Raw genomic sequence first — 22,934 nt, 5'->3', positions numbered from 1 at the left:
AGTCTCATATGACCCGGATCTTAAATCCACCATTCGTATTCGGATTGATTTTTCCGATTTTTTTCGATGTCTCCGTTGTCGTAGTTCCTGTCCCACCTCCCCTGCGCAGTTATTGGTGCAAAAAAAGCGCCAGGGAAAGTGGGAAGAGATACACATTTTTAGTGTGTTTGCCTCTTGGTATTCAATTGTAATCGAATACCTTGAAGAGCCTGATATTTGTTCTAATATCAATTCGATCGAATGCCGTTCACTCATCTCTAATGGTGACTATTGTCTGCGGCTATGCCATGTGCCGCTACTCCTCACACTCACATACTCTGAAGCACACGTTACTACCCTTTTTCCACCTAGTCCTTACTTTTGGCACATACTACATGTCTATATATGTACCCTACAATGGCAATTATTTACCTCGGTATCTGTCCTCTCCCACTGAGGAAGGTGATAAATCAACAAAACGTCTGAGACCTAACCGAATTAATATACCGACTACTGCCTGACTATTACTATATATCACTGCAGGAATGACATGACTGGTGCCAATGGTAAAACACCAATAAATTATATCTTCACTTTACATCACAAATTGGAGAGCTCGGACTTATCTCTGCATAAGGTAACACTGTGTGAATATTCCATAGGATTAGTAAATCTGCCCCAATGTTTTCTGTTCTCTTCTGTCTTGTACAGATCAGCTATGGAGCCACCGACCCCTCATTATCTGATAGACTCCTCTATCCACATGTTTTCCGGACAGTCCAAAATAGCCACATCCACAATATGGTGGTCACCGAACTGTTGGAGCACTTTGGCTGGACCTGGGTTGGGATTTTAGTATCAGATGATGATGCCGGAGAGAAAGAACTGCAGATACTGAGAAAGTACATGAGAGAGCGCGGGATCTGTGTGGCCTACACCGTAAAATATACAGATGAGAGATATAAGAATATAGAATATAATCAGATATTACAGGTATTACACAATCCACAAGTCAGGGTCATTATACTGTGCGGGACCTTCACTCATTTGTTAGTTCATATGATAGAGAATCTTGGATTTGTATTTTTGGATAAGACTTTCATCCTTCCACCATCCTTGGCCTTTAGTTCTGTCAGTTCTGAGAATCGGTATCCAGACTTTAATAGAAGTCTAGTCGTGGACTTTTCATCTCAATCTTTTCAAGGAATTGAAGATTTTGTGAAAAACTACAAGAAACTGCCCGATATATTCAATAAAGAAATGTTCTGGGAAGTGTTGGATTCAATGACAAAGTATGTGGAGAAAGATTCCTTCATTTCACTCACATATGAAGAATATAATTCTAGTCATTGGTATACTCTGCCAAGTATGAGATATTTCCTCACATCGGGCGTCTCTCCAAGACTGTATGAGGCTGTAGAAGTCCTGGCAAAAGCTCTCCATGAAATGTTCTTATATATAAAAGACAAATCTCCAGAAAATCCAATAACCGGACTTATACAATACACACAGAAGTTACAGCGCCACCTACAGAGGATGAAGAGTCCACTGGATCCAATGAGACCTTCCTATTACTTTAATGAGCGGGGGGAAGCCGTACATGGATATAAGATAATATACAGGGTATATATAGAAGAGGCCACATATAAGGACATACGGGAGGACATAGTAGGAAATATTACCCCATGGGCTGTCAGTGGTCAGAAGCTTTATATAAATACCTCGTCTATACCCTGGAGACACACACAGGAGGTAAGAAGCCTTCCATTATACATGTGACTATGTAACGCTTCTGTCTGCCCTTATACATCATTATATAGGTTACATATAGGATTCCTCTACATCAGCTCTTCAGTTACTTTGCACTTACATTATTGGACATTAGTTACATTTTGCAGTATTTTTGTGAATTACAGTCTATTAAAGTCATAACAGTAAAAAAAAAAAAAAAAAAAAAAAAAAACTGGTCACAATACAAAAATACAAGAACTACAGTGTTGGCCAAAATTATTGCCCCCCCTGCAATTCTGTCAGATAATACTCGTTGTCTTCCAGAAAATGATTACAAGCACAAACTCTTTGGTAATATCTTCATTTATTTTGCTAGCAATGAAAAAACACAAAAGAGAATGAAAAAAAAGTCAAATCATTGATCATTTTACACAAAACTCCAAAAATGGGCGGGACAGAAGTATTGGCGCCCTCAGCCTAATACTTGGTAGCACAACCTTTAGACACAATAACTGTGCACAACCGCTTCCGGTAACCAGCAATGAGTTTCTTACAAGGCTCTGCTGGAATCTTAGACCATTCTTCTTTGGCAAACTGCTCGCGGTCCCTCCTGAGATGTGAAGGGGGCCTTCTCCAAACTGCCATCAAGAGATCTCTCCCCCTCCCCCACAGGTGTTCTATGGGATTCAGGGCTGGACTCATTGCTGGACACTTTACAAGTCTCCAGGGCTTTCTCTCAAACCATTTTCTAGTGCTGACCTGAAGTGTGTTTTGGGTCCTTGTCCTGCTGGAAGACCCCTGACCTCTGAGGGAGACCCAGCTTTCTCACACTGGGCCCTACATGATGCTGCACAATGTGTTGGTCGTCTTCAGACTTCATAATGCCATGCACACGGTCAAGCAGTCCAGTGCCAGAGGCAGCAAAGCAACCCCAAAACATCAGGGACCTCCGCCATGTCTGACTGTAGGGACCGTGTTCTTTTCTTTGAAGGCCTCTTCTTTTTCCTGTAAACTCTATGTTGATGCCTTTTCCTACTTTTGTCTCATCTGACCAGAGAACATTCTTCCAAAACGTTTTAGGCTTTCTCAGGTAAGTTTTATGGGAAGAATATGCAAATCTGTCTCCCAAGATGTAAACAGGGAGACAGTGCCTCTGTTATGCTGCCCTCTATAGCAAGCACCCAGCAAAGGCTTCTGGGAGGCTGGGCATGTTGTTCAGGGTGCTTGCTATAGAGGGCAGCATAACAGAGGCACTGTCTCCCTGTTTACATCTTGGGAGACAGATTTGCATATTCTTCCCATGTTCCTTTGCAGTGGAGCAACTATGGCTGTATAAGTCTCCACACACCTGAGAAGGTGGTCTATCCCTAAGGATAGACGTTATCCCCACAATCAGGTAAGTTTTGGCAAACTGCAGCCTGGCTTTTTTTTTTTTTTTTTTTTTTTTTTTTTTTTGTTTGTTTGTTTATGTCTCTGGGTAAGAAGTGGGGTCTTCCTGGGTACATTCTTAGATAAAACTAATCCAGCATGGCCACCATTTGAAGATAAAACACTTCTTCTTTATTTGGACATTCCTTGTAAAACACTGAACACGCAATAAAAGTGAATACAAGCGTCAGACTGACGCGTTTCGGACTATGCATCCTATCTCATAGCCTGTACACTGATGTTATCCCTTTTCGCTTATAGAGAAAACCGCCATCTTAACCATCTGGTTCCAATTGCCATCACCTCTTGTTTATTTTGGAATTATATCCGGCAGAAACCTCCACAAGGGAAAAGAGTTTAACCCCACATATAAACCACATTGATACATACACTACAAACCAACATATAATACAATGCTTTTAAACTCAATATAAATATCTAATGAAAAAACAGAAGACAATTTCTTTACGTATACAAAAAAATTTCATGTCCTAATAAGATTACTGTCCGTCTCTCATGAGGATTCTTCATATAATGCCAATCCTTATATATAATCTGATCCAATATATCTTTATTTGTAGTTGTATCCTATTGAATTACCTTAGTATATGTATAAGCGGAGTACACTCCATCAAGATCTTCTGTTCATGTCACATGTTCAATTAACTCATCTCTAGAGATGAGTGAACACTAAAATGTTCGAGGTTCGAAATTCAATTCGAACAGCCGCTCAATGTTCGTGTGTTCGAATGGGTTTCGAACCCCATTATAGTCTATGGGGAACAGATACTCGTTAAGGGGGAAACCCAAATCCGTGTCTGGAGGGTCACCAAGTCCACTATGACACCCCAGGAAATGATGCCAACACCTCTGGAATGACACTGGGACAGCAGGGGAAGCATGTCTGGGGGCATCTAACACACCAAAGACCCTCTATTACCCCAACATCACAGCCTAACAACTACACACTTTCCACATTCAAAAAAACCTCTATCAAAGTGGGAAAATACCTGGAAACCTTCTTTACTCCCCAAATGGATGGACACAAACCCCAATTTAAGCTCAACAAACAGTAACAGTCACCCCTTTAAATCACGTTCCCCATAACAACCACAGATGGAATAGACAATGGGAAATCCAAAAGCCCTCACCCTTAACTGTCATTTTGAGTGTGTGTGTATGTGTGTGTGTGAGTGATGTGGTAAGACCTTCCAAAATTCACTTTTCTAGCCCTTAACATTAACCCTTCCAAACAAAGTTACAGGACCTTAAGCTGAGCTACCAGCAGAGATTGAGGCCCTTGGCATGAGTAGAGCCTTGCACCAGCAGTGTTTTTGGCCCTTAGGGTGAGTTGAACCTTGTACCAGCGTGTGTCCCGTAACATCAGGTGGGCCCTAAGTTCTGCGCTTTGCACAAAAGTTCCACATTAACTAGGCTGAATGGTACAAAGATTAGTAGGCCCGAGAACCAGGAACAGGTCTTGCAATGGCTGTCGGATAACGCTTAAAGCACATTGTCCACCAGCCAGGCAGCCTCTACCTCCTCTTACCCAACAGTCTTGTCCTCCTTCCACCCAAAATTCCCAATCTTCCCAGAACAATAACCTCAACTGTCCCTGCTCCCCAGAGCTGTTCTCCCTTCCTTTGACTGTACCGCAACCTGCTCCTCCATTTCGCGATTCCACGGACCTAACAGACGAGTATCTGTGTCCAGATGCTCAAACACTGGAGTCTCCTCCATCTCCGGTCGATTTGGTTTCGGATGACCAGCAACCCACCCTCATCGACGACGATGAGACGCAGTTGCTGTCAGGGCAGCCAGTTGACATGCGCATTGTGCAGGAGGAGGAGGCGAGACAGGAGTTGGAAGAGGAAGTGGTGGACGACGAGGACACTGACCCCACCTGGACAGGGCGGATGTCAAGCGGGGAAAGTAGTGTGGATGTTGAGGCAGGTGCAGCACCAAAAAGGGTAGCTAGAGGCAGAGGTCAGCAGCTTAGGCAAAGCCAGGCCACACCCAGAATCTCCCAAGATGTTCCAGTTTGTACCCAGCCCCGAAAAACTCCCGCCTCGAGGGCACATTTCTCGAAGGTGTGGAGTTTTTTCAAGGAATGCGCCGAGGACAGATATAGTGTTGTCTGCACAATTTGCCTCTCGAAATCGAGTAGGGGCTCTGAGAAGAGCAACCTGTCCACCACTTCAATGCATCGTCATTTGGAATCCAAGCACTGGAATCAGTGGCAGGCAGCAACGGCAGGACAAATACCGCCCGCCGTTCATGCCACTGCCTCTGCTCACAGTGCTGGCGATGCACTCTAGAGGACGAGCCAGGACATCACTTCATCTGCCTCCGCCACTTTGTTGACTTCTCCCTCATCCTCCCCTGTCCCTGTCTTATCTCCTTCTCCTGTACCATCAAAGGCACCATCAGGCGCTTCTTTACAACAACCCACCATCTCTCAGACATTGGAGCGCCGGCAGAAATACACCGCTAACCACCCACCCACGCAAACCTTGAACGCCAACATCGCTAAACTGCTGGCCCAGGAGATGTTGGCCTTCCGGCTTGTTGAAACTCCGGCCTTCCTGAACCTGATGGCAACTGTGGCACCTCGCTATGCCATCCCTAGCCGTCACAACTAGTTCCGCGCTTTGCTGCAAGGTCCACTTGACCACCGACACTTGGACAAGCGCCTGTGGTCAGGGATGCTGCTTATCTTTAAGGACAGGCAGGGTGAATGTGGTGGAGTCTGGTCCCCGGGTGCAAACTGGGGTACCCTATCTCCTCTCCCAGGCCAAAATTCATGGCAGTAGACTGAAACCCTACTACGCTGCAACCTCCACCCCAGCTACTAGCGGCAAACGCTAAAACACTGGCGTGGGGAGACATCAGCAGGCCGTGCTGAAGCTCATCAGCTTGGGGGTCAGACAGCACAGTGCCTCCGAGGTCAGGGATGCCATCCTGGCTGAGATGGCATTTTTTTTTTCCCTGCTACATCTGGGGCCTGGCATATTTGCGCCTACCTCCACCCCAGCTACTAGTGGCAAATGCTGTAACACTGGCGTGGGGAGATGTTAGCAGGCCGTGCTGAAGCTCATCAGCTTGGGGGACAAACAGCACACTGCCTCCGAGGTCATGGATGCCATCCTGTCTGAGATGGCAATGTTTTTTTTCCCTGCTACACCTGGGGCCTGGCATTTTTGCGCCTGTGATAATGGCTGGAACCTGGTAGCAGATCTGGAGCTTGCCAGACTCAAACACGGTCCACACATGACCCACATTTTCAACTTGTTGGTGCCATGTTTCTTTGAAACCTACACCATTGTGCCTGATATACAGGTCAAAGTGGGGCCATTTTCGTATGTGAGAACTAGCCTCTGCTAGGCAGAAAACATTCAGAGCACACTCCTCTCATCTTCGCACCGTTGGCTGGCGGAGGAAGACGAGGGGGTTGGAGTAGCATCTGATGTCCCTGTCCCACACGAGGCTAGAGGGTGCACTTCAGTGCATCCCATTGCTTCACCACAGATGGTGTGAATGGGAGTGGAAAATGGAGGAAATGCAGAGTGACCCTTACAGTTGGGGCCAGCAAAGGCATGCCAAGTAACACACTGGCACACATGGCTGACTTCATCTTGGGTTGCTTTTCAACACATATTTCACATCATGAAGAACAAATAATACTGGATTTTTACAAGCCTCGAACCCCGGTCTAGGTCTAATGTCTTTTCCTTTCTTATATTAGGGGAGAGGAAAAAAAAATTACTTCAGTGATGCGTTTAGCGTACATAGACTGACTATTAATGTGTATCCCACTTAGTGTTGTTAGGGTTACACACCGTCACAACCTGGCTAAAACTTCTATAGCTGTTAATAAAGTCAACATAACTTTACAGTATCCAAAAAGAGAGCTGGTACCGACAGAGAGCAAGACAAATGTCAACAAAAGCTGTGAGCTCTGAACACCCACAGTGACTTTGTCGTCATTATAAGGCAGCGGGTGGTAAAAAATAACTTGGCAGTGCCTAAAACCCAACAAGCTTACAACTATATTTACATTAAGATACACAAATGACACTTTTTAGTAGCATGTCATGAGACAAGCTGATAAGATCTTCCTTTGTGCAGTGCTATTTGAAAGTTAATAGCTGCCTTCATTTTAATTCAGGAGAAGGTGCAGACATTAGATTTAGAACATGTTGTCTTCATTGTCAAAATCCTCTATATAGGTAATGGGTTTTTTGGGCCGAGCTGTCTGGGAACGAGCTGGTGCAGCACTGACAACCTGGGTGAATATGGCAAGAGCCTGAGATGTAGGGTGAATGTATCCCCAAATTATTTGGGGAATTTCCACTCAGAAACTGGCACTATATGGCAGAAGCAAGAATTGAGGGTATATGTAGGCACAATATATTCTTTGAATTCCCAGTCAGAAAATGGCACTATATACCAGTAGCAAAAATTGAGGGTGTATGTAACCGCAATATATTCTTTGAATTCCCAGTCAGAAAATGGCACTATATACCAGTAGCTAAAATTGAGGGTGTATATAGCCCCAATTCTATTGTTAGGGGACTTCCAGTGTATTCAAGTTAGTTTCTGAGGTGGAGGTGGGGGGGCACACCGTTGGAACGTGGTTCGGGGGTATATAGGGTATACGGGAATACACTTTCAGTGTATTCCATTCAGGATCCTGAACGCTGTGGAAAGCTGGGTTGCGGCGATTGAGCCCATCAGTGCCACGTTACACTGACAAGCTTCTCCCTGGAATTTAGCTCTTATAAGAGCTGTTGGTTGTCTTCTCCTTCCTATCCTAGCCTGTCCCTGCCTACCCAGAATCTAAGCCCTAGCTAAATGGATGGAAACCTCCGTCCTCGGTGAATTGCAAGCTCAGAATGACGCGAACCTGGGCGGCGCTGTTCTTTTAAATCAGAGGTCACATGTTTTCAGCAGCCAATGGGTTTTTCCTATTTTTTTCAACGTCACCGGTGTCGTAGTTCCTGTCCCACCTACCCTGCGCTGTTATTGGAGCAAAAAAGGCGCCAGGGAAGGTGGGAGGGGAATCGAGTAATGGCGCACTTTACCACGCGGTGTTCGATTCGATTCGAACATGGCGAACAGCGTGATATTCGATCGAACATGTGTTCGATAGAACACTGTTCGCTCATCTCTACTCATCTCTCATTGGTTAATACTACCCATACTCCTCTCTCTATGTACGGAACCTAGATTCCCTTACTAAAGATGGCGATTTATCATCCTACATCTACTACGCTTGGTCTAAATTAATCATCTCCAACCCCGTTCTTTTGTTTAACCAATCCAAATGGATCTGCACCTCCTACAACTGGGTAAGTATCTCTATCACAATACAGCTGCTATCATAGATATGTACTAGTATTTGTGATATCTATTAACTAGTATGGTATATATAGGATACATCATTTCTGTAATTCATGCCCTCTGGGAACCTGGTTCCCAATTCTAGGATCCAATAAACCTCACGTATCCTGAGTTGTTGCTCCCAGTTCCCTCCTCTTACCGGACATCTAACTTGTTCTATCCTTCTGAAACTTAACCCTGTTATGTCTCCTGCATGTTTAACCCCTTCCCGACATGCGCCGTAATAGTACGGCGCATGTTGGGTCTGTAACTATGGCGACCGCCCGGGAGCCGGGCGGCCACCATAGCCGCCGGGTGTCTACTGCTTTAAGCAGTAGACAACCGGCTCTAATGCCTCCGATCGGTCCCCGGACCGATCGGAGGCATTAACCCCTCCGGCGCCGCGGTCAAAGGCCATTTTGGCCGGGATCGCCGGCTCCTGGAGCATGCTCCAGGGCTGACGTCCCGTTGCCATGACAGCCGGGAGCCTTGTACAGGCTCCCAGGCTTGTCTGCAAATCCTCTCTTTTGCAGAAAGGATGCTTTTTTGCAATGCATTGCAATGCATTAGCATTGTAATGCATTGCAATAGTGATCAGACACCCTGGGGGTTCAACACCCCTAGGGGGTCTAATAAATGCAAAAAAAAAAATTAAAAAAAATATAAAAAAATATAAAAAGAATTAAAAGTTCAAATCACCCCCCTTTCCCTAGAACACATATAAAAGTAGTTAAAAACTGTGAAACATATACATGTTAGGTATCCCCGCATCCAAAATCGCCCGCTCTACAACTCTATAAAAATATTTTTCCTGTTCGGTAAACGCCGTAGTGGGAAAAATAGTCGAAAGTGCCAAACCGCCATTTTTTCACTGTTTTGATTCTGATAAAAATTTGAATAAAAAGTGATCAAAGCAATAACATTTCCCGAAAATGGTAGAACTAAAAAGTACACCCGGCCATGCAAAAAAAGATGCCCTATGCATCCCCGTACAGCTATGTATAAAAAAGTTACGGCCGTCGGAATATGGCGACTTTTAGAAAAAAAATTTTTTAACAGTTTTGGAATTTTTTTTAGGGGTCAAAATGTAAATAAAACCATATAAATTTGGTATCCCTGGAACCGTACCGAAGCACAGAATACAGGGGACATGTCATTTTGGCTGCAGAGTGAACGCCGTAAAACCAAAGCCCGTAAGAAAGTCGCAGAAATGCATTTTTTCTTCAAATCCACCCCATTCTGAATCCCGCAAAAATTAAGACCTCATATGGCTCTTGGAGCAGAGAATTAAAAAATTATGGGGTTTAGAAGGAGGGGAGTCAAAAACGAAAAACGAAAATCAAAAAATGCCATCGGCGGGAAGGGGTTAATATTGAAATGTCTGGTTACTCCCGTTTTGTTGGTACTATTTTCTTTATTAATACTCTGTAGATGTTCCGATATACGGACTTTCAAAGTTCTTGTAGTACTACCTATGTCAGTGGTTCTCAACCTTTCTAATGCCGTGACCCCGCAATACAGTTCCTCATGTTGCGATGACCCCAAACCAAAAAATAATTTTGGTGGCTACTTCATAACTGTAAGCTCTAGTTCACACAGGGGGCGGTATAGCGGATTTTTAGTGGATTTAGGCCCTGAGAGTGACGCGGGGAGCCGCGTCACTCTCGGGTCTAAACACGCTTGCCACGACTGTCACGGCTTTCCCCCCAGACTCGGCTCAAATTAATGGGCCAATTTTGGAGGTTGCTGCCGCCAGGCGGACGCCACGGCTCACCTAGCCGCGGAATCCGCCTGAAGGGCAGCCCGCTGTTTTTTTTTTCGTGAGTGGCAGCATGCCGCTCACGCAAAAAACAAGCCTGACGGTCTACATAGACCTCCATTGTGAGGGGGCGGATTATGATGTGGATTTCTCACCATAATCTATCCCCTCTGTGCCCGTGTGAATGGGCCTTAATTTTGCTACAGTTATGATTCGGAATGTAAATACCTGATATGCATTATGTATTCTCATTGCTACAAATCAAACATAATTTAAACATAGTGATTAATCACAAAAGCTCTCTTCCACAAAATCTGCTGAACCCCTCCCCGTTGCTCACACACATCCTGAACCCCCTATCATGCTCACACACAGCCTGAACCCCACTATTATGCTCACACACAGCCTGAACCCCTCTATTATGCTCACATACAACCTGAAACACCCCCATCTTGTTCACACACAGCTTGAACCCCCCTATCATGCTCACATACTGCCTGAAACACCCCCCATCTTGCTCACACACAGCCTGAACCCCACTATCATGCTCACACACAGCCTGAACCCCCCTATCATGCTCACACACAGCCTGAACCCCCTATCATGCTCACACACAGCCTGAACCCCACTATTATGCTCACACACAGCCTGAACCCCTCTATTATGCTCACATACAACCTGAAACACCCCCCATCTTGCTCACACACAGCCTGAACCCCCCTATCATGCTCACACACAGCCTGAACCCCACTATCATACTCACACACAGCCTGAACCCCCTATCATGCTCACACACAGCCTGAACCCCCCTATCATGCTCACACACAGCCTGAACCCCCTATCATGCTCACACACAGCCTGAACCCCACTATTATGCTCACACACAACCTGAACCCCTCTATTATGCTCACATACAACCTGAAACACACCCCCATCTTGCTCACACACAGCCTGAACCCCACTATCATGCTCACACACAGCCTGAACCCCCCTATCATGCTCACACACAGCCTGAATCCCCCTATCATGCTCACATACAGCCTGAACCCCACTATCATACTCACACACAGCCTGAACCCCCTATGATGCTCACACACAGCCTGAACCCCCCTATCATGCTCACATACAGCCTGAACCCCACTATTATACTCACACACAGCCTGCACCCCCTTCCACCCTCTTGCTTACACATGCTGTCTCTTCTCTCCATCTTACCTTCCAGTCTCCATTCACTGCAGCTTCCTCTTCCTGTGTAACTCGGCACTGTATTGAATAGCTCCGCCCACAGAGTCCGATCACATGGTCATGACATCATCACAGGTCCTTCAGCCCACTAGGATTTACCCTGCTGCAAAAGGTAGTGCGGCTTCTCAGCTGCTAAAGGCATCGGAAATATGTATTTTCCAATGGCTTTAGGCGACCCCTATGTTTTGGTCGTTCGACCCCCGTCGGGGTCGCGACCCACAGGTTGAGAACTGCTGACCTATGTAGTGTTTTTTACATATTTCACACAAAATCATGTATACCACATGACTATTATTACAATTAATGTAATCCTTGATCTTATACTTCCGTTTTACATCTGTACTATAAAATATCTCAGAGGATTCAGCAAATCTGCACACCCCACATCGGCATTGTCTGCACTTAGAAAAGCCCTTTCTATGTAACCATGTGTTCGATTTCTTTTCCTTATCGCTGATGTACATGCTGGGGGATAGGAAGTTTCCTATGGTCTTTCCTCTTTTTGATGAAAACTTACATCGATTCGAAATTATTTTTTTTAATATGGAGTCCTGTTTAGTATGGGTAAGTTGTCCTTAATAATGGTAACAATGTCATTGTACCCCAAACTGTATCTGGTTGTGAAATGAACTTTAGGATCCCTCTTTGTCTGTTTATCTTTCTGTGTATCATACAGTAATTTATTTCTGTCAGTTCCTATTGCTATATCATACGCTCTTTTCACAGACCACTCCGGGTAACCCCTCTGTTTCAATCTGTTTCTGGTTATGTTTGCTTCTCTTTCAAAGGCTTCCCTGGTTACACTATGGCAGACAAGGGGGGAGTGGTGGTGGTCCTAAACACCAAAGATTATTTGGAATCTGTATATAGTATATTAAATGATACAGAAACATATAGGATATTAAAAGAGAACCGCACCATAAGCTTGTGATGAGAGGACACTGCATTGCCCTCAGTTCCCTGTTATAGAGGAATGTTAATTCTGGCTCTTCAGTCCCGTCTGCGTCGCACGGAGAGTGGTATGACAACTTGCCCATCCCAAGCCCTTCTTAAAACTCAGAAAGACCTTTGGGCCCAAATCCGAGAGGCTCTTTTACAAAAGACTTCCAAACTGTTGCTTTATACTAAACAGTGGTACTATGACAGAGCTATAAATCCAATACCCTCCTGGCTCACCAGTTACGTGACTGACGGGAGGTAGGTTCGGTTGCGGTGCTTTGATAGAGCTGTTGTGTATGACCCTACTTAAATTGCGTGTATGTTTCATGCCTATTATTCTAGTTAATATTCCCTTCTGTCGGACCTTCCTGCGGACCTCCCAGCACATTCTGGCCTCCTGTCACCTGCCTACGCACTCGTCCGATGACCTTGCCTGCCTTAACAAACCCATCACAGCTGACAAGGTCTCACAACTCCTTAAGGAGCTTCCCAATGGAAAGCCTTCATGTCCCAGATGGTCTCACTTATTTGTATTACAAAGTGTTCAAGGTGGAACTAGTTCCGCACCTTGTTTCTTTATTTTTGCCCTTTATGGCAGGTGAGGCCATCCCGCGCTCCCTCTCACACTCTTTTCTCACTCTTTTTCCGAAACCTGGTAAGGACCACCTTGATTGCAGAAATTATAGGCCCATTACACTCTTGAATGTCGATCTTAAGCTTTATACCAAGCTCCTTGTATCCAGACTGAATATGTGTCTCCCCTCCCTGGTCCATAAGGATCAGGTCGGTTTTGTCCCGAAGATACCAGGAGAACTAGCGATCTTATTGATGTTGCTTCATGCTCTGACTCTGAGCTTTTGGTACTTAGCTTAGATACAGAAAAGGCTTTTGAATGCCTGGGTTTGCCTTTCTTGTTTGAGGCTTTGACCTCTTATGGTTTTCAAGGCCCTTTTTTTTCTGCAATCAGGAGTCTTTACTCGTCCCCATCCGCCATGGTTAAACTCCCTTATGCTTCCTCCCCCTGTTCTGGTTGCATAATGGCACTAGGAAGAGCTGCCCGTTGTCTCCCCTCCTATTTGTTCTTTGTATTGAACCCCTGGCAATGGACATTCATTTATGCCCTGATATTTCGGAGGTTCGTGTAGGTGATTGGGAATTTAAATTTTCACTGATTTCAGACAATATTCTCCTTACCCTCACTAACCCTCACTTTCCTGTTTTGGTCAGCTGTCTGGATATAAGATTAACACTTCCAAAACTATTACTTCCTTGCCTATCCGTATCTCCCCTTCTGATCTGGCTGGCCTTCAGGATTCATTTGGGTACACTTGTTGGTCCTCCTCCCTGAAATATTTAGGTACACAGTTGACGGGCTCTTTCACTCAGCTTTATCAAGCTAATTTCCCCCCGCTCTATAGGCACATCTAGGCTCTTCTTGATAAGTGGTGAGGTTTGCCTTTGTCTCTCTTTGGCTGCATTGCCGTAGTCAAGATTACTGTTTTGCCTAAGTTGCTCTATTTGTTTGAGACCCTCCCAGTGCTGATCCCCCTTCGGCCGCTGCAGGGCTCACTTCTTCAGTTTGTGTGGGCCAGGGGAAGACACAGGCTTTCTAGGCAGCTAATGATGACTCCTAGGGCGTGAGGGGGACTTTCTTTTCCTAACTTGGTTTTATATTATCGGCTGCTCAGTTGCAGAGGATTCTGGCTTGGCCTACCCTCTATGCATATTACATATGGATGGAGATTGAGAGGTTACGATTGGCCTCGCATCACCCTAGCTCTATGATCTGGTCGGACCCATATTCTCCTCCTGGGTCTAGCCTCTTGGGTCCCTTCGTGCTCATCAGGGATGTCTGGCACACTTGCTTGGCCCCATTTCCTATTTCCTCTTCTCTGTCCTCTATAACCACATTTCTTTTACACCCTAATTCCCCAGCTGGACTCGTTGGGCCTGTGGCTGTCACGTGGCTGAGGGTGGGTCTTTTCTGGCTGGCCGACATTATTGATTAACAGACTCAGACCCTATTGCTATTTGTTGATATTTTTTCCATGTTTTTTTCCTCTATGTTTCCTTGTCTAATCTTGTTATCCCCTTGTTCTTGTTTGACTCTCTCGTTTGGATTGTTCTTCCTGTGACTTTTGCTGTTTGTTCTTAAACTAATGTGATAGTGTACTGTTGGGGTTTTTGCTTATTTTTCTCATTTGGCTAGACATGAGGGACTATAGGAGTATTAGGTCACTAATGATATCATAGTCCTGGCTATCATGTAAAAAGTCCAACTGTGATGAGACATCCTTGACGATATGGGCTTCAGAGCCATCCTCCGACCGCATGCTGCGGCGCAGGAGATGTGTCTGGCTATGATTCTTTGTTTAAGGTTCTTCTTGTGTTGTCTGAACACTGTCCTATTCTCTCACTTCGGTAGTTGATTTTCCACCACACCCATCTCCTTCACATTGATTTCCCTCTGCTCCTCTAATAGTTAATCTTAGCATTACATGTGGCATTGATAGCTTATCTTCCTATCAGGTCTGGGGGGATTCTTCCTTCTTATTTGTTTGCTCACATTCACATTGGTATTGCCTTGCTATTGCCTCATGTGTACTGGCTGTTACTCTTGCTGTTTCTTATCTCTATTCATATTTCTGACCTCTGGCTTTACTTTTGACTATTCTCTCGGATTTGGATTCTGTACTGCGCTGCTCGACTGTTATCGACCTTGGCTAGCTGACCTCCCTTTTGTTGTTGTTTGTCTTGTCTGCATTCTGTGTTATCACTTATATCTTAAGAAGGGACTGCCACCCAGTTGTCACCTGTCGCCTAGGGCAGTTCTGGAAAGTAGGCAGGGACAGGTTAGGGCTCACTGTATTGTTGTGCCCCTACTCCCAGGGTTCACCAGCAGCTACTGGGAAATTTCTCTTTTAGCATTTCCCTTATGCACTGCCATCTTGTGAGGATAGAGTTCAAATCAAACGGTATATTGGAGCAAACACTTCACCTATCAGAAAAATGTCACACTGATGTAACAAGAGATGAAGGAAGAGCAATGACCTGGGGACACCTCGACACTATACCCTCTGTAGTTCACCCTCTGAGGTCACCTCATTACTTCTATGAAACATAGACATTCTGTGTGTTTCACTGTAGTAAAGGTTCTTGTCTTCTCTCTCAGATCCCAGTATCCCGCTGCTCAGAGCCATGTTTACCTGGAAGCAGGAAGAAGACAAGAGAAACAGTTCACTCCTGCTGCTATGACTGTGTGCCTTGCTCCGAGGGAGAGATCTCCAATGTAACCGGTATATGATAGTAGGAGTAGTAGTACTGTCTGATAAGTGTGATGATGTTCTAGTAGGAGTAGTAGTACTGTCTTACTGAAATAACCTGTAACAAGCTTCAAATGCTATTACAATAGAGGATAGGCATCTTCTGACATAATATAGAAAAATCATGTTGTTTTGAAAAGCCAGTCATCTCATGATACACATATCTGGTCATCTCATGATACTCATATGTGGACATCATAAAGCTACAAGAACAAATCCATTCATTACAGAAAATGACAGGATTCTAATAGAATAAAAATATCTCAACCCAAAATATATAAAAATACATTAAGTTATTGAATACAACAATACACATGCTTATAAACATGAGGACCACAGCAGTTTTTTGGCAACATCCCTAGAATGGATATACATGGCAATATATAACACTCAGAACAAACCAAGAGATGGCTAGTGATGAGACAAATCCAATAAGCAATGACATAGTGTATGTATAATAACTAATCTCAGAGCCGCCCTCATATGGTCATGTATATCTATTATGGGGATAGTGACAAGAAACAGTGTGGTCCTCATGTTTATAAGCATAGGTATTTTTTTGCATTGAGTAAAATCGATGTATTTTGATATATTACGAGATGAGCTCTTTGTTTTCTATGGGGATTGCAGGTTCCACCAATAGTAAAGTTAATGAAGGACACATCTGTATGACCATTTTATCCATTTAACAATCCTGTTATAAGACCATAATGGCTAAGTGTTCTTCGCCTGCTAAGTCTTATCATTGTAACATTCTAGGAATTATAATTGTTTCATTTTTCTCTCATTGTTGCCATATTGGGACGTTTCCTTCACTATGAGTTATATTTACTTTCTTATTAGCCAAAATTTAGCCAAAATTCACAAGCTCACAAACCAACTTCAAGTTATATTTATATTGTAGTATAAGGGCCAGTTCACACGGAGTTAACGCGCTCACATTCTGGCATGTATACACGTGTCAGAATGTGAGCGCTCAAAACAGATCCCATTCAATGGGTCTTTACGGGCGTATAACGCAGCTGCAAAATTACCCACGCAAAATTACGCACGTTATACGCCCGTAATGACCCATTGAAATGAATAGGATCTGTTTTGAGGGCTCACATTCTGACACTTATATACATGCCAGAATGCGAGCGCGTTAACTCCGTGTGAATTGCCCTAAAGGTTGTACAGTACAGGAGTGAAGTCACACTCACAAGATCACACCCTGGGGCCACACAGTGGCTCAGTGGTTAGCACTGCAGTCTTGCAGTGCTGGAGACCTGGGTTTGAATCCTGCCAAGGGCCAAAAAAAACATATGCAAGGAGTTTGTATGTTCTCTCCGTGTTTGTGTGGATTTCCATCCAATACTTCAAAGACATACTGATAGGGAAAGAAAAAATATACCTTGTGAGCCCTATGTAGGCTCCCAATCTACCAAAGGAAAAAAAAAAAAGATCACACCCTCTTTTGTCCACTTTTTCAGAGCTGGACAATGACCAGACACGAAGATGTAACATAGAATTAACTTAACTCCAGCAAAGTTTTATGTTCCCAGTACACAGCTCCAGTATCTGAGTGCAGGAACACAGCCAGATGGTTATGGGCTCTGATAGTCTTAAATCAGTTGTCGTGTGTTACCCACATATGCTGCCCCCGACTTCTGCAGATTTATCCAACCTATAACATTTAGATTTTTTCCAGGGTCACCTTGAGTTCCCAGTCCGTCCATGCAGATATGTCCTTTATGATATCTAATATGTAATGAAATCTTCCTACAGATGCCGACAGCTGCAGTAAATGCCAAAGTGCTGAATGGTCTAATGAGAAGAGAGACCGATGTCTGCCCAAAGTAATGGAATTCATCTCTTACCATAATGACACCATTGCTTCTGTATCTTCCTGTGTCTCGTTCTTCGGATGTCTTGTGACCGGCTCCATATTTGGAATATTTATTTCCTACCGGGACACTCCTATTGTTAAAGCTAATAACCGGAACCTGAGTTATCTCCTCCTGGTCTCCATCATCCTCAGCTTCCTCTCTGTCTTCTTGTTTCTTGGTCGTCCCAGTGATGTCACTTGTAGATTACGTGAAACCAGTTTTGGAGTCTTCTTCTCAGTGGCAGTCTCTTCACTTCTGGCCAAGACTGTTATGGTTTGTGTTGCTTTTAAGTCCACCAAGCCTGGAAGCCCCTGGAGAAAATGGCTGAGTGTGAAGCTGCCCTATACCATAGTGTTGTTGTGTTCTTCCTTCCAGGTTGTCATCTGTGTTCTGTGGTTGTCTATTTCTCCCCCATTCCAGGACCTGGACACTCAGTCTTATCCTGAGAAGATCATCATTCAGTGTAATGAGGGCTCAGATCTCTGGTTCTACTCCATGTTGGGTTATATGGGGCTCCTGGCCGCTGTCAGCTTTCTTCTGGCTTTCATGGTGAGGACATTACCGGACAGTTTTAATGAGGCCAAGTACATCACCTTCAGCATGCTGCTGTTCTGTAGTGTCTGGATGGCCATGATCCCGGCTTATCTGAGCACCAGAGGGAAATACATGGTGGCCGTGGAGATATTTGCAGTAATGGCTTCCAGTGCTGGACTTTTAGCTTGTGTGTTTTTCCCAAAATGTTTTATCATTTTATTCAGATCAGAAAAGAACAGAAAAACTGATCTGCTGGGGAGAAGAAAGGAAATATGTAATAATAGTAATAAATGATGATGTGTAATGTGCCATGTGGTAACATAATGCCCCCTCCCCCACACCACTATTATACACTGAGCTAGACAGAATATCTCTGTATTATATTCTATTATAAAGCTATTGCCCCTTATACCCCTGAAGATGCTGCTGCAGTGATATATATGTGTGTGGGGGGAGGGTAACAGTGACTTTAGTGTTGTTGTACTGTGGGGTCACAATCCTTAGTGCTGACCGTCCTGCAGATGATTGCACTATATGTGAATTCACACATTACACAGCCGACAATATGTCAGGACTGGATGAATACCTTGTCTACCAATAAGTATTTGGACACCTGTGGTAGAATAGAAAACATCATTTATTCCTACTCAATAGATGGTAGAGCCTCCACGAGCGGCAATTACAGCCTCATCCCTCCGGGGCTTTCCCCGAGTCCTTGTATGACGGCTAGTGGTATTTTATTCCATTCGGCTTGGAGAAGACAGGTAAGTTTTTTCAGCGATTTTGGACGACTGCAGTTTCGGGGGTCTGCCGACTCGGTGCACATTCTGACAATCACCGTTCACCGTCCACTTCGTAATCACATAGGCCACTGTCGATTTTGGGTAATTCAGTTTGCTTGCTATGTCCTTTAACCGCTGTACGTAAATTTACGGCCTCATGTGCTGGTACCTAAAGACCGGACTATTGTCGAAATACGTCCGGTCTTTAGGTGCCATTTCGGAGCAGATCGCGCCCCCCCTGGTAACAGTCCCGCCCCCACTTCTAGCCTGGGACTTGGTGAAGATGCCGGGGACCGATCTGATTGGTCCCCGGTCACGTGATCGCTGTGACAGCAAGTCACAGCGATCCCTTTTATTTACAGTACAAGACAGCGTCTTAAGTCTCCTCCCTCTCCTCTTCTCCTTACACATTGTTACTTTGTGAGGAGAAGAGAAGAAGGAGAGAGACTTGAGACATTGCCTTGATAAAAAAAAAACACTTATATACACAGTTTCCACTGCCCGATCCTGCCCCAAAACCCATCAATCCCCTAATTCCTAATCCCCTATCCCCAAATCTATACATAGATCATATATATATACTGTATATATATATATATATATATATATATATATATATATATATATATATACAGTGGGGCAAAAAAGTATTTAGTCAGTCACCAATAGTGCAAGTTCCACCACTTAAAAAGATGAGAGGCGTCTGTAATTTACATCATAGGTAGACCTCAACTATGAGAGACAAAATGAGAAAACAAATCCAGAAAATCACATTGTCTGATTTTGTAAGAATTTATTTGCAAATTATGGTGGAAAATAAGTATTTGGTCAGTAACAAAATTTCATCTCAATCCTTTGTTCTCTCTCCTTTGTTGGCAATGACAGAGGTCAAACGTTTTCTGTAAGTCTTCACAAGGTTGGCACACACTGTTGTTGGTATGTCGGCCCATTCCTCCATGCAGATCTCCTCTAGAGTAGTGATGTTTTGGGGCTGTCGCTTGGCAACACGGACTTTCAACTCCCTCCAAAGGTTTTCTATAGGGTTGAGATCTGGAGACTGGCTAGGCCACTCCAGGACCTTGAAATGCTTCTTACAAAGCCACTCCTTCATTGCCCTGGCAGTGTGTTTTGGATCATTGTCATGTTGAAAGACCCAGCCACGTATCATCTTCAATGCCCTTGCTGATGGAAGGAGGTTTGCACTCAAAATCTCACAATACATGGCCCCATTCATTCTTTCATGTACCCGGATCAGTCGTCCTGGCCCCTTTGCAGAGAAACAGCCCCAAAGCATGATGTTTCCACCCCCATGCTTTACAGTAGGTATGGTGTTTGATGAATGCAACTCAGTATTCTTTTTCCTCCAAACACGAAAAGTTGTGTTTCTACCAAACAGTTCCAGTTTGGTTTCATCAGACCATAGGACATTCTCCCAATACTCTTCTAGATCATCCAAATGCTCTCTAGCAAACTTCAGACGGGCCCGGACATGTACTGGCTTAAACAGTGGGACACGTCTGGCACTGCAGGATCTGAGTCCCTGGCGGCGTAGTGTGTTACTGATGGTAGGCTTTGTTACATTGGTCCCAGCTCTCTGCAGTTCATTCACTAGGTCCCCCCGCGTGGTTCTGGGATTTTTGCTCACCGTTCTTGTGATCATTTTGACCCCACGGGGTGAGATTTTGCGTGGAGCCCCAGAGCGAGGGATATTATCAGTGGTCTTGTATGTCTTCCATTTTCTAATTATTGCTCCCACAGTTGATTTATTCAATCCAAGCTGGTTGCCTATTGCAGATTCAGTCTTCCCAGCCTGGTGCAGGGCTACAATTTTGTTTCTGGTGTCCTTTGACAGCTCTTTGGTCTTTAGTGGAGTTTGGAGTCTGACTGTTTGAGGGTGTGCACAGGTGTCTTTTTATAGTGATAACAAGTTTAACAGGTGCCATTACTACAGGTAATGAGTGGAGGAAAGAGGAGACTCTTAAAGGAGAAGTTACAGGTCTGTGAGAGCCAGAAATCTTGATTGCTTGTAGGTGACCAAATACTTATTTTCCACCATAATTTGCAAATAAATTCTTACAAAATCAGACAATGTGATTTTCTGGATGTGTTTTCTCATTTTGTCTCTCATAGTTGAGGTCTACCTATGATGTAAATTACAGACGCCTCTCATCTTTTTAAGTGGTGGAACTTGCACTATTGGTGACTGACTAAATACTTTTTTGCCCCACTGTATATCTGTATATCAGAGGTAGATAGGGAGATATATATATATATATATATATACCCGCCATATAGGTATATATATATATATATATATATATATATATATATATATATTTGTCACTTGTATAGCGCTAACATATTCTGCGGCGCTTTACAGCCACTGTACCAAAGAGGGCTCACAATAATCAGCTCTCTAGCACTATATATATATATATATATATATATATATATATATATATATACCCGCCATATATCTGTCACTTGTATAGCGCTAACATATTCTGCGGCGCTTTACAGCCACTCTACCAAAGAGGGCTCGCAATCAGTGACATTATGGCGAGGAGGTTTTATACTAGTGAGGAGGCATACGCCATTCTTTGGTCAGATGCATCAGATGCGTCTGACACTGAAACATTTGCAGGCAATGAAAATGACAATATAAGTGTCATTTCAGATTTGTCTTCAGGGGACGTTCTCCCTGATGAAATTGACACTTCAGATGGTGAAGGTGCAGGAACTAGCAGTGCGGCAGCAGACGGTGACACTTTCCCACTAGTTGATGTGCGTTCCCTCCAGTGGGCACCTGCTCCATCTTTTGCCCCTAGAGTGCCCCCATTTACTGCATCTCCTGGCATAACAGTGGACGATTCCCAATTTACCCACATTAATTATTTTAGTTTATTTATAAGCGACGACCTCCTCAATGAAATTGTCCTTCAAACGAATTTATACGCCACCCAGTATATAACCCAAAAACCTTCATCTGCCCATGCCAAAGATTGGACACCCACAGATCTGGTGGAAATGAAAAAATTTTGGGGCCTCACGCTAAATATAGGTATTGTAAAAAAGCCCTCAATCAGGTCATATTGGTCAAAAAGTCCCGCACAGTCAACCCCAATATATTTGGCAGTCATGTCCAGGCTTCGCTATGAGCGAATAATGAGGTTCCTTCACTTCAGTGATAATTCACAGGCCCCCCCAAGTGATGATCCAAACCGTGATCGTTTATTCAAACTGAGACCCCTCATAAATGATTTGAACCACTCCTTTTTACAACATTACACCCCAGAGCAAAATGTCAGTGAGGACAAATCCCTCCTTAGTTTTCACGGTAGACTGAGCTTTCGCCAATATCTCCCTTCCAAACGGGCAAGATATGGCATAAAGCTATATAAGCTTTGCGAAAGCAGTTCCGGATACACCACCGCCTTCAGAATCTATGAGGGACGAGATAAAAAAATTGATTCCCCAGGATGCCTCCCTAATATTCCCATCAGCAGTACAATAGTGGTGGAGATAATGCAGCCCCTGCTACACAAAGGGTACCACTTGTATTGTGACAACTTCTATTCAGGTGTGGCCCTATTTAGACACTTGCATTGTGCAAGCACAGGAGCATGTGGAACCATGCGCAAAAGCCGAGCTGGTTTTCCGCAGCAGCTAGTGGGGAAGGGCATACAAAAGGGGGAGTCCTGTTCTTATTCTTGTGAAGAGTTGATGGCAGTGAAATAAAGAGATCGGAGAGATGTCTATGTGCTGAGCACAATGCACCCCACAGGAACAACGGCCGTGAGGGAAAGAGGGGCCACAGCAGACAAACATAAGCCAATAAGTGTGTCCGAGTACAACAAACACATGGGGGAGGGTGGATTTAAGTGATCAAATCTTACAGCCCTATTTGATAAAAAGGAAAACCAAAACCTGGTATAAAAAAGTGGCCATTTACCGCTTTCAAATT

General features: G+C 44.2%; 1 protein-coding gene across 1 annotated transcript; it reads left to right on the top strand.

Annotated features, from left to right (window-relative positions):
* Positions 1-780: 780 nt before the first annotated feature.
* On the top strand, positions 781-18,522 carry LOC142184619 (vomeronasal type-2 receptor 26-like). The gene is made up of 5 exons (XM_075259657.1): positions 781-1,731; positions 12,806-13,061; positions 13,241-13,323; positions 15,636-15,759; positions 17,554-18,522. Exons 1-5 carry the CDS (start codon positions 781-783, stop codon positions 18,480-18,482), a joined length of 2,343 nt encoding a protein of 780 aa, XP_075115758.1. The 3' UTR covers positions 18,483-18,522.
* The last annotated feature ends 4,412 nt before the right edge of the window (positions 18,523-22,934 follow it).

Source organism: Leptodactylus fuscus, chromosome 1 (genome assembly GCF_031893055.1).
Source record: "Leptodactylus fuscus isolate aLepFus1 chromosome 1, aLepFus1.hap2, whole genome shotgun sequence".
In the NCBI taxonomy this organism is placed as follows: Eukaryota; Metazoa; Chordata; class Amphibia; order Anura; family Leptodactylidae; genus Leptodactylus; species Leptodactylus fuscus.
The sequence above is the reverse complement of the archived record's forward strand: the minus strand, read 5'-3'. Positions and strand labels throughout refer to the sequence as shown.

What these genes read in the sequence shown, in the direction of transcription:
- LOC142184619 (XM_075259657.1), top strand. Translation starts at nt 781, where the DNA reads ATGGTGGTCACCGAACTGTTGGAGCACTTTGGCTGGACCTGGGTTGGG. An exon ending in CCTGGAGACACACACAGGAG is followed by an intron (nt 1,732 to 12,805) that starts GTAAGAAGCCTT and finishes CTATTATTCTAG; the next exon opens with TTAATATTCCCTTCTGTCGG. An exon ending in GCTCTGACTCTGAGCTTTTG is followed by an intron (nt 13,324 to 15,635) that starts GTACTTAGCTTA and finishes CTTCTCTCTCAG; the next exon opens with ATCCCAGTATCCCGCTGCTC.